General features: G+C 39.4%; 1 protein-coding gene across 1 annotated transcript; it reads left to right on the forward strand.

Moving 5' to 3' along the window:
- Positions 1 to 636: 636 nt before the first annotated feature.
- On the forward strand, positions 637 to 10,655 carry N6AMT1 (N-6 adenine-specific DNA methyltransferase 1; the record flags this gene model as incomplete). The annotated part of the gene is made up of 5 exons (XM_060184116.1): positions 637 to 723; positions 1,446 to 1,536; positions 5,861 to 5,944; positions 7,863 to 8,004; positions 9,557 to 10,655. Coding segments are annotated over 5 exons (511 nt in total), but the record flags the coding sequence as incomplete, so codon positions are not given.
- Between the last annotated feature and the right edge of the window lie 1,102 nt (positions 10,656 to 11,757).

Below are 11,757 nucleotides of genomic sequence, written 5' to 3' on the forward strand. Positions count from 1 at the left end.
AATGCTAAGATCAGATACACATCTTAGCAGTTCAGCATATAGCTGTACAAATGCACATTTTCTTCTCTAAATCTATTGTCAGTGGAATAGAGCATTTCCTTCTTCACATATACTGATGAATTTCATACTTGAGGCCCATCCCAAATCAATCCCCAGAACTACCATAAGACAGAATTGAGCAGTGCTTTGGTAAAAATCAATCAATAGACTATGTGATGAATTTATAAATGTTATATATTTTTAAATGTCTCAAAAATACTGAACTAGGAGCTCCTTGTGGAAGATCAGATGTCTTTCCTATCATTCTAATTAGCATTATCCATAGCTTGTATATTGTTTTGTAGAATTGAAAGCTACGTAACTACTGGGTTCTTGAAAAAGTCACGATGCATTTTTGCATAGAAAAATGTCATAACTTTTCTGACAACCCAATATTTATGTAAGTTACCTATTTCAACAGTTTTAAGTTATACAATATTAAACGATATGGTTATGATAAATTTCTTCTATTTCCAAATTATTTGCAGGTGGGTGATGCAAAAAGTGGATGTTCAAAGTAGCATGAGAGTTACTTTTTTGATGTCTATTTTTATCCTGCTGTACTAAGATTTCTTTCCATCACTCTTTTTTTTTTAGAGTGGAAATATGCCTTGAAGTAGGGTCAGGGTCTGGAGTGGTGTCTGCATTCCTAGCCTCTGTGATAGGCCCTCAAGCTTTGTATATGTAAGTATATCAAATGCATCCATATCTTCCTTGAAGAGATTCACTGTGGGAATGATTGCTGGTAGAAAATTATTTTCTCAGTAGATAATATATATCTGAGTGTCTATTCAAGTCTAGTGAAGACTCAAGACTATAGATTATGCTTCACTAGTAACTGTAACTACACACTTAGCATACTTAAAACTACTCCATCTTGCTGCATAATTATAGAAACCATAGTAATTTGCGCTCATCTTTAAATTTGAATCTTAGGTAAATAATTTACTAGAAAAAAATTACTAGCAATTATCCTTAGTAAAGTTGAGAATATAGGAAGTACAAAGAACATACAAGTCACCTCTAATTTTTGCCACACATGGTCTTAAGTGTGTTTCCTTTGAGGTTTATTTTCTTTTTTTTCCATTGTCCATGTTTTTTGTTAATATTATATGATGAGCATTTTCTTTCAGAAATTTCTTTTAACATGTATTTCTGATAACTGTGGTGTTGGGCTTCATAACTGAATAAATTCCTTCAGACGTGAGTGCCTAAATGTACGTCTTTCTACTCTTGGACAATCTCTGTCAATATAACTGATTTTTGTTCTATTCTTATGCAACATTTTTCAGGCATCCTAAGGGTTTTCTGAATTTATGTTAAAGGACAAGGACCTGCATTCCTTGAAGTTTTCAGTGACCATTTTGTCTAATGGATAGAGAGTACAGTATCTTCTCTGTCCATAGGTGTACTGATATCAACCCAGAAGCTGCGGCTTGTACTCTGGAGACTGGGCGCTGTAACAAAGTTCTCATCCACCCAGTGATTACAGATTTGGTGAGTGCTGATCCTTATCCAATATAATACCCTTTTCAAACAAATTGACTTTAAGAAAACTGAATGACTTTTGACTAACTAAACAAAGTAAATTCTTTTAAAAGATTTTTTTTTAATTTATTCAAGAGAAATGATAGGAGAGAGAACCAGACATCACTCTGGTACATGTGCTGCCGGGGATTGAACTCGGGACCTCATGCTTGAGAGTCCAAAGCCCCATCCACTGTGTCACCTCCTGGACCACTGAAGTAAATTCTGAAAGAAAGAAAGAAAGAGAGAGAGAGAGAGAGAGAGAAAGAAAGAAAGGAAGAAAGGGGAAGAAAAGAAAAAAGAAAAGAAAAGAAATTATTAGGGAAAGGAGTAAAGCGAACTAGAGCATCGGTACATGCAATGTTGAAACCTGAACACAGGAATTCCTTAAGAATCCAATGTTTTATCCACTACGGAGAGTCTATCCCTTGGCAGGTTTCCCCTTCATGGTAACAGGATGCTTGCATGTCTGTATCTTATTTCTTAGCAGCCTTTCACAGAGAGAAACGCTTTCTGATTCAGTTATTATTTTTTTAATTTTATTTATAAAAAGGAAACATTGACAAAACCATAGGATAAGAGGGGTACAGCTCCACACAATTCCCACCACCAGATCTCCGCATCCTATCCCCTACCCTGATAGCCCTCCCATTCCTTAACCCTCTGGGAGTGTGGACCCAAGGTCATTGTGGGTTGTAGAATGTGGAAGGTCTGGCTTCTGTAATTGCTTCCCCACTGAACATGGACATTGACAGGTCGACCCATACTCCCAGTCTGCCTCTCTCTTTCCCTAGTGGGGTGAAGCGGAGCTCCAGGACACATTGGTGGGGTTTTCCATCCAGGGAAGTCTGGTTGGCATCATGCTAGCATCTGGAACCTGGTGGCTGAAAAGAGAGTTAACATACAAAGCCAAACAAATTGTTGACTAATCATAAACCTAAAGGCTGCAATAGTGCAGATGAAGAGTTGGGGGGGGTCTCTATTTTATAGATAGCTAGTAGGCATATTTTAGTTATATTCCGAAGGGCCTGTGGCTATAGTAGTTTTTTTTTTTTTTTTTCCCCCTGAGCCTGAAATCTGATATGCAGGTGGATCCAGGTTATTGTCTGGGGAGATGATGTCATGGCTGGAAAAAGGACCAGAAAGCTGGATTAGGGAAGAAAGTAGCTCCCTATCCCAAACCTCAGGATGAACATCATTTGGATCAAATTGGGCTATGTACCTGTCTCTCAACCTCTCACCATAGCCATGGGAGCTAGGATATACCAGTTGTAATCTGTGCCAGTATTATTGGGCTGTCAGAAAAGTTGTGATGCATTTTTGCATCCAGAAAACAGAAAAAAAGTATGTCATGACTTTTCTGACAACTCAATAGTGTTGTTTTTTTTCCAGTTGGTAAATTGAACATGATACTAACTTTTGGCAAAGAAATGAAGTAGACTTAGCCATAGGTATTATAACCAATGTCGAAAACTCTTTTGCCTATCTTCAGAACACTGGAAATAGATGACCACAGCTGTCAGGTAAAATGGGTCATGATTTTGGATAGCCATATTTGCCTGTTTAATAAGTAGTTTTCCACTGTATTTCATTGTTATTCTTAGAAGAAAGTTATTTTCTTAATATTCCTTTAGCAGTCTTAAACACAATTTTACCTGTTTGATTTAGGGTCATTAGGCACAAATATCAGTTATTCTGTTTTATAAAAAAATAATGACCGAGGTTGATTTGCCCATTTCTCCCTTTATGTTAAGTAGCAGTAGTGAGCAGAAAATGATTAATTTGTTTTGTCACTCTGTTCACATACTTTGTGGTAGAATGCCAAACAATTTATGTAGATATGTTGTTTAAACTAAAAGTTAAGGGCCACAAGAAAAGCTCCTCTTACAAAAAAAATATGCATTTTGCTGCAATGGATTTAAAGCTTCTTGTTAGAGAAATTTTGTACTTAGTTCTAATTCTAGCACCGTAAGACTTTCAAAAACTAAATATGGTTGGTGTATTACACCACAGACTCTGAGGTGTGTGTGTGTGTTGGGGGGGAGAGTACAGGTACTGGAAAAGGGTGACAGAGGACCTAGTTGGCGTTATATGGTTGTGTGGAAAACTGAGAAATGTTATGCATGTACAAACTATTCTATTTACTGGTGACTATAAAACATTAATCCCCCAATAAAGGGGAAAAATAAATAAATAAGAAAAAAACTAAATATGGGTAAGTGAGGGGAGACTTTAATTAGACTTTTATTCAGTCTGCAATGACTTTCTTATTTAATTCAATTCCTTTTTAATGTCAAAACTTGGATTTTCTGGTATCAAATTTCCCGCTATTTAAAACCCAGCCGTCATGAAGTTACAGTGCATGTCCTTCTCTAGTTTTCTTTCTCAGTGTTTCTGGAAAATTACATTTCGAACTTTTCATAATTTGAGAAACAATCTCACTGTGGGATTGAAATCAGTACTTTTTATTATTCCACATATATTTTTTCACTATCTTACATAGTAAGATATTTACACATAGTAAGTATTTTTTCACTAGCTTGCATAGTAAGCTAGCCCTCTTACTATGTAAGGGTAAACCTGACTGACTTCTTTCATAATGCTTTTTTTTTTTTTACACAATGGAGAACAAAAAGTTAGCTCTGTAAACACCTCTCCATAGACATAAACATCTCCCTTGTTTTTTCTTTGAAGTAAATAATTCAAATAACTGATAGACATGGAACTGCTTTTAGAAACTTGGATAAAATGGAATTTCTAAGGCTCTATTTCACCATATATATGAGTAGTCCAACAATATGTCCAATAATTAGGAAGTACAGCTAAGTCTTTTTTTTTTTTTTTAAGATTATATTTATTAATGAGAAACATAGGAGGAAAGAGAAAGAACCAGGCATCACCCTGGTACATATGCTGCCAGGGATTGAACTCATGACCTCTTGCTTAAGAGTCCGATGCTTTATCCACTGCACCACCTTCCAGACCACACCAGCTAAGTCTTATATGATTTCGAGTCACATACCATAAAAGCTGTTCCTCTTTTAATTCTCTTCCAGTCACCCTGGTTACATCCCAGAGGTCTCAGGTTTGTTTGTTTGTTTGTTTTAATATTATTTATTTATTCCCTTTTGTTGCTCTCAGTTTTAAACACGAATGTTCCTTTAACATCTGTTTATTTTATGCCTGTGAAGACACAGGTGACAATCAGGCATACTTTTAAAACTGTCTAATTAGACCAGTAAGAAGAATGTTTAAAATACTTTTGACTTTTTGCCTACAGTGGACTTTCTTTGAAAAAATTGTTGTTCTGTCAAAAATTATGATTGATTGAATGTTTTTTTTTAATTTTTTAATATTTATTTATTCCATTTTGTTGCCCTTGTTGTTTTATTGTTGTAGTTATTATTGACGTCATCATTGTTGGATAGGACAGAGAGAAATGGAGAGAGGAGGGAAGACAGAGGGGGAGAGAAAGATAGACACCTACAGACCTGCTTCACCACCTGTGAAGTGACTCCCCTGCAGGTGGGGAGCGGGGGGCTCGAACCAGGATCCTTATGCTGGTCCTTGCACTTTGCACCACGTGCACTTATGCTGTCCGACTCCCTGATTGAATGATTTCTAAAGTGCCAACTAAGTGATGTTTTTAATGTCGCTTCCCAGTATTCTGAATTCTCTCCTTGGCACCTATAACATTTGCCTCAACTTTAAAGTTGTTTACAGACCTATAAAGAGCACACGCTATAGAGCTGACACTTGCCTCCTTAGTTCATCTTCTGTAAATGAACCCATAGTGTAAACATATGAACTACTGAGGGGCAGAAGCTTTATGAGTGAAAATGTGGGAGCTGGGCAGTAGCACAGCGGGTTAAGTGCACATGGTGCAAAGCGCAAGGGCCGACATAAGGATCCTGGTTCCCCACCTGCAGGGGGTTTGCTTTGCAAGCGGTGAAGCAGGTCTGCAGGTGTCTTTCTCTCCTCTCTGTCTTCCCCATCTGTCTCGATTTCTCTCTGTCCTATCCAACAACATCAACTATGACAATAATAACAACTACAATAAGCGTAAAAACAAGGGCAACAAAATGGGAAAAATGGCCTCCAGGAGCAGTGGATTTGTAGTGCAGGCACTGAGCCCCAGCAATAACCCTGAAAGCAAAAAAAAAGTAAAAATATTTACCTCCATTCTATTAGTGGAGCCTTCTGACATTGTTTTCTAAAATGAGAGAATATGTTCGCTTTTTTTTTTTCCATGTTTACTTCACTGTGGCTTAAATTCTGGCTGTTGAACTCTTAGGTCAAAGGCTTGCTACCACGATTGAAGGAAAAGGTTGACCTTCTGGTGTTTAATCCCCCCTATGTGGTGACTCCACCTGAAGAGGTAAGGAACAGTGAAACTTCCTGCTGTTTTCAGCTTTTTCTAAAAATCAGCGGGACATCCTATCAGCCACCTACTAACAAACCCAAACTGCAGAATTTACTCCTGATCGTCAGTGGATGGATGATACCAGCAGGCATGGGGAAACTCACCCACAACTAGTGGGCCTACAGACTGCTCCAACTCTGCTCCTACTAGAAACTGTTAGACAGCTCAAAGCCAGGCAGGCACTTTGTGGACATGAAGAGGAGCCAGGCGAGGGTGCACCTGGTTGAGTGCACGTATTATAATGCGCAAGGATCCAGGTTTGAGCCTCCGGTCCCCACTTGCAGGAAGAAAGCTCTGCGAGTGGCAAAGCAGTGCTGCAGGGGTCTCTCTGTCTCTTTCCTTCTCTGTCACCCCCTTCCCTCTAGATTTCTTTATTTCTATCCAATAAATAAAGATAAAAAAAAACTTAAAAAAAAAGATTTTTAAAAAAATACAAAGACGGGGAGTCGGACTGTAGCGCAGCGGGTTAAGTGCAGGTGGTGCAAAGCACAAGGACCGGCATAAGGATTCCGGTTCGAACCCCGGCTCCCCACCTGCAGGGGAGTCGCTTCACAGGTGGTGAAGCAGGTCTGCAGGTGTCTATCTTTCTCTCCTCCTCTCTGTCTTCCCCTCCTCTCTCCATTTCTCTCTGTCCTATCCAACAACAACAACAACAACAACAATAATAACTACAACAATAAAACAACAAGGGCAACAAAAGGGAATAAATAAATAAAATAAATATTTAAAAAAAAATAAAATTTTAAAAAATACAAAGACGACACTGGCTTTGGTGAAGTATACCACACTCAGTCCAGGTTTCATCTCGTGTGTGATGGTGGAACAAGACCTAGGTTTTGAGAGAGCGTCTTGCAGCTGCCTGTCATGGGATGATGACAGGTTATCCCTATAAATCATCAATGCACTGTAAACCCTTGAGCCCCGAGTGAAGTGGAAGGAGGAACAACAAAACAAAACAAAAACACACTGGCAACTCAGCATAGCAGGGCACTGTTTGATTCCTCTCATGATTTTGTGGCTGGTATTCCCAACCAGACGTCTGAGAGATTATCTCACTGCCTATTGCCAGCCTAGGGAAAGGTCAAAATAAAAAGCACACGCTGTCTAGTTGGTGCTGGTGTTATTTTCTCTACGAGTCAGAACCGTTTGTATTAAGCGTTAACTGCTGCTTATGTTTCTCAACTTAAGCTTTATATTAGTAGTAACAAAAAATGGACAAAAATCACGATTTTAGTTATTGTCCAGATTTTGCATACAGAAGTGCTGCTTTTCTAATTTTACAGAGAGGAGACTAAGGGTCGGGCAGTGGCACACCTGGTTGAATACACATGCACAAGGACCCAGGTTCAAGCCTCCAGTTGCCACCTGTCAGGGGTGAAAGGGGGAGTTTCGCAAGTAGTGAAGCAGTGCTGCAGTAGTCTCTCTCTCTCTCTCTCCCTATCCCCTCCTTCCCTCTAGATTTCTGTCTCCAAAATAAATAAGTATATTAAAAAGAAAGAAAAATGATTCACAAAGATGATAAACGTATACAAAGTTACTCAGACCAGAAAGCAGTAGTGGTCAGATTTTTTTACTGCTTCCTTATTGGCAGTAAAACACAAAATATAAAGTGGCAACAGCTACTTCTCAAAAAGAGTTCATCTGTGATTTTATTTTTTTATATTTTTAAAGAATTTATTTACTCATGAGAAAGACAGAAAAAGAGAGAAAGAACCAGACATCACTCTGGTGCATGTGCTACCGGGGGTTGAACTCAGGTCCTCATGGTTAAGAGTCCAATGCATTATCCACTGTGCCACCTCCCAGACCACCACCCGTGATTTTAAAAGCAGCACGAGTAAAGACTAAGCAGGTCTGATCTAATTGCTCACAGGTAAGGAGTCATGGAATAGAGGCAGCCTGGGCTGGCGGCAGAAATGGTCGAGAAGTGATGGACAGATTCTTTCCACTGGTTCCAATTCTCCTTTCTCCAGAAGGATCATTTTATTTGGTTACAATTAAAGAAAACAATCCAGGTAATCTCTTCACCATTCACTTTGCTGAGTCAAAAATTATGACCAAGTTACAATTTATGAAGTAACCTGGGGTATATATTGTAACCGTAACAGCTAATGTAGGCTACATTCATGTTGAGTTAGAAAAACCACTAAGGATCCATCCTTATGGTTTTTGAAGTATTATTGGGGCAGTAGGGATAGTTTTTTCCATCATTTATAAATTAATATTTAAATATAAAAGCTGTATTTTTTTTTCCTAGAGAGAACTGATGATTTCTACCTTATAGGTGTACGGGACTAAACCTGGGACTTCAGGCATGAAAGTCTTTTGCATAACCTCTATGCTACCCCATAATCCACCTCTTTTACTGTACACCTCAGATTTTATTTTTATTTCATTTAAAAATTTTTTTAATACTTTTTTCTTTTGTTGCCATTATTTTTTATTGTTATAGTTGTTATTGTTATTGATGTCATCGCCGTTGTTAGATAGGACAGAGAGAAATGGAGAGAGGAAGGGAAGACAAAGAAGGGGAGAGAAAGACAGACACCTGCAGACCTGCTTCACCGCTTGTGAAGCGACTCCCCTGCAGGTGGGGAGCTAGGGGCTCGAACCAGGATCTTTATGCTGGTCCCCGCGCTTCGCGCCACGTGCACTTAACCTGCTGCGCTACTGCCTGACTCCCCTATTTAAAAAAATTTTTTTGATGCCAGGATTATTGCTTGGGCTCAGTTTAGGACAAATCCAGTGCTTCTGGTGCCCCACCCCTTTCCTCCCTGTGTTTTATTTGTTAAGATAGAAATTGGGAAGGGACAGAGTGAGAGAAACTGCAACACTGCTTCACAGCTTGTGAAGCATCCCCCCCACAGGTGGGGGTCTGGGGCTTGAACCTTGGTCCTTGCCTGTAGTAATATGTGCATTCAAGTGGGTGTGCCACCACCAGGCCCTTGATTTTTATCTTTTGCCTCCTGTCCTTAGGCCAAAATCACATGACAATTCTACTTTCACATTTCAGTCTTTTTTTTTTTTTTTTAAGATTTTATTAATGAGAAAGATAGGAGGAGAGAGAAAGAACCAGACATTCATTCTGGTACATGTGCTGCCGGGGATCAAACTCAGGACCTCATGCTTGAGAGTCCAAAGCTTTATCACTGTGTCACCTCCTGAACCACAGCACAGTTCAGTCTTTTTAATGCTACTTATTTGCAGAAGGGAAGATCTGCTTTTTTTTCAGTATACCTGAAAAATGAACAGTTTCACTTATTACACGTCACCATACCCTCGTTAGGATTTTTCATCCCCTAAGGATATAAGGTAAAAATAAGAGCATCTCTGAGCCACTCAAAAGGGAACCACATACTTTAATATGTATAACTAATATTTATATTGAATTCAGAAGAGACTAGCTACTGCAACATCTTGAAAATACAAAGTGCTCCCATCTGTCCAAAGTCCAAGATCACTCTAATAGAGCTTTCTCAGTACACTGCTTGCTTTCCCAGGTTAAGGGAATCTGTAAACGGTCTGTTTATTTTCATCTTTAAAATTGTTAATTAATCTTCATTTCAGAAGAAATCTTGAAAACAATGAAGGCAGAAGGTCTACAAGGAACTATTGTACTTTCTAGACAAGCCGGCAGAGAAGTTCTTTCAGTTCTAAAGTTCACCAGGCCCTAGGGTACAATATATCTAGCTGCATGCTATACTGTACATGTGTCAAATGTATATTCTATTGAATATGTATATGTAAAGAAGCTGAATGTACTCAGCATATTTTAAAACTGAAACCATTTTTTGGTTAACTAATAAAATTGTAAATTTGCCATATAGGAAAAGGTAGAAGAGTAGGGCATTCCTTTTTTTTACCTCAGTGAGATTTCAGCCATATTCATATAAGCGCAGGTAAATATAGAGTATATGTCATTTCCACTTCATCACCTGTATTACAGATGTGTATGTGTGTATGTATGTGTATATACACATATATATATGTGTATTTCAGCATTACCTGTAATAAGCAGTGAAGTCATTGTAAAGGCCCATCCGTCTAGGAATTAGTAAATAAATTATAGTATATCTGTGTCGCATGAGTGAATCTCCAGCCATTAAACATAGGTCTGTGGATACCAAATCAGGTTATGGTAAACTATTGAGTGAAACATAGCAAGAACATTGTTATCCTATATGTATATTTCTGTAAAACCCACTGACAGGGCGTGTCTATGTGTGGCTGAAGGTCTGAGAAGCTAAGTACTAAGCAGGAATGAAACGACTTTCCCCCTTTTGCATTAGCTTTTTTTACAGTGGTGATGTGTTACTTGGATATGTGTCCACAAGTACACCCATGTGCTTTTGCTTATTGTACACTCTTTTGATTTACCCTCCTTATTGTTTCCATTTTGTTCTGGCATGTGGAGTGCTAGGGGTCAAACTCAGGTCATCATGCTTTTAAGTCCAGTGGTTTAGTCACTGTGCCACCTCCCAGGTCACAAAATGACGAGTGAATTTTTTGAGAAGGCTAACAGTACAGAAAGCCATGGGCACAGCAGAGGTTTTTCCTTGGGCACTCCTATAAAATATACAGAGCACGTGATTCCATGGTATGACTCAAAGAGGTTACAGTCCTTAAATAGTGAAATAAGAAAGGAAGAGGGAGTCGGGCTGTAGCGCAGCGGGTTAAGCGCAGGTGGCGCAAAGCACAAGGACCGGCATAAGGTTCGAATCCCGGCTCCCCACCTGCAGGGGAGTCGCTTCACAGGCGGTGAAGCAGGTCTGTAGGTGTCTGTCTTTCTCTCCTCCTCTCTGTCTTCCCCTCCTCTCTCCATTTCTCTCTGTCCTATCCAACAACAATAATAATTACAACAATAGAACAACAAGGGCAACAAAAGGGAATAAATAAAATAAATATTAAAAAAAAAAAAAGGAAGGAGGGAGTCAGACGGTAGTGCAGCGGGTTAAGCGCAGGTGGTGCAAAGCGCAGTAACCAGCGTTAAGGATCCCAGTTCGAGCCCCCGGCTCCCCACCTGCAGGGGGAGTCGCTTCACAGGTGGTGAAGCAGGTCTGCAGGTATCTTTCTCTCCCCCTCTCTGTCTTCCCCTCCTCTCCATTTCTCTCTATCCTATCCAACGACAACATCAATAACTACAACAATAAAAGACAAGGGCAAGTAACAAATGGGAAAAGAAAGGGAGGGAATGAATGAATGAGTTAATTTATTGCAAATAGCAGACCCCATGCTAAACACCCTGAATGGACCAGAGTTGGTGTTTTTGTTTTGCCACCAACTTATCACTAGGGCCCAGTGCCTACATGACAAATCCACCATTCCCAGCGGCCAGCCAATTTTTTTTTTCTTTTCTTTTGAAAGGACAGAAAAAAATTGAGAGGGCAGGGAAAGACACAGAAGGAGAAAGAAACATCAGCACTGCTTCACTGCTCATGAAGCTCCTCCCACCCCAACTACTGGGGACCTGGAGCTTGAACCTGGATCATCACATGTGGTGACTTATGCATGTGACTTGCCTATTGTGCTAGTCCCAGGCCAAAGTCCTTTTATCCAAGATTTTTTAAAAAATATTTATTTATTTATTCCCTTTTGTTGCCCTTGTTGTTTTATTGTTGTAATTACTACTGTTGTTATTGTTAGATAAGACCGAGAGAAATGGAGAGAGGAGGGGAAGACAGAGAGGGGGAGAGAAAGATAGACACCTGCAGACCTGCTTCACCGCCTGTGAAGTGACTCCCCTGCAGGTGGGGAGCTGGGAGCTCGAA

The sequence above is a fragment of the Erinaceus europaeus genome, unplaced genomic scaffold, assembly GCF_950295315.1.
Source record: "Erinaceus europaeus unplaced genomic scaffold, mEriEur2.1 scaffold_1196, whole genome shotgun sequence".
Lineage (NCBI taxonomy): Eukaryota > Metazoa > Chordata > Mammalia > Eulipotyphla > Erinaceidae > Erinaceus > Erinaceus europaeus.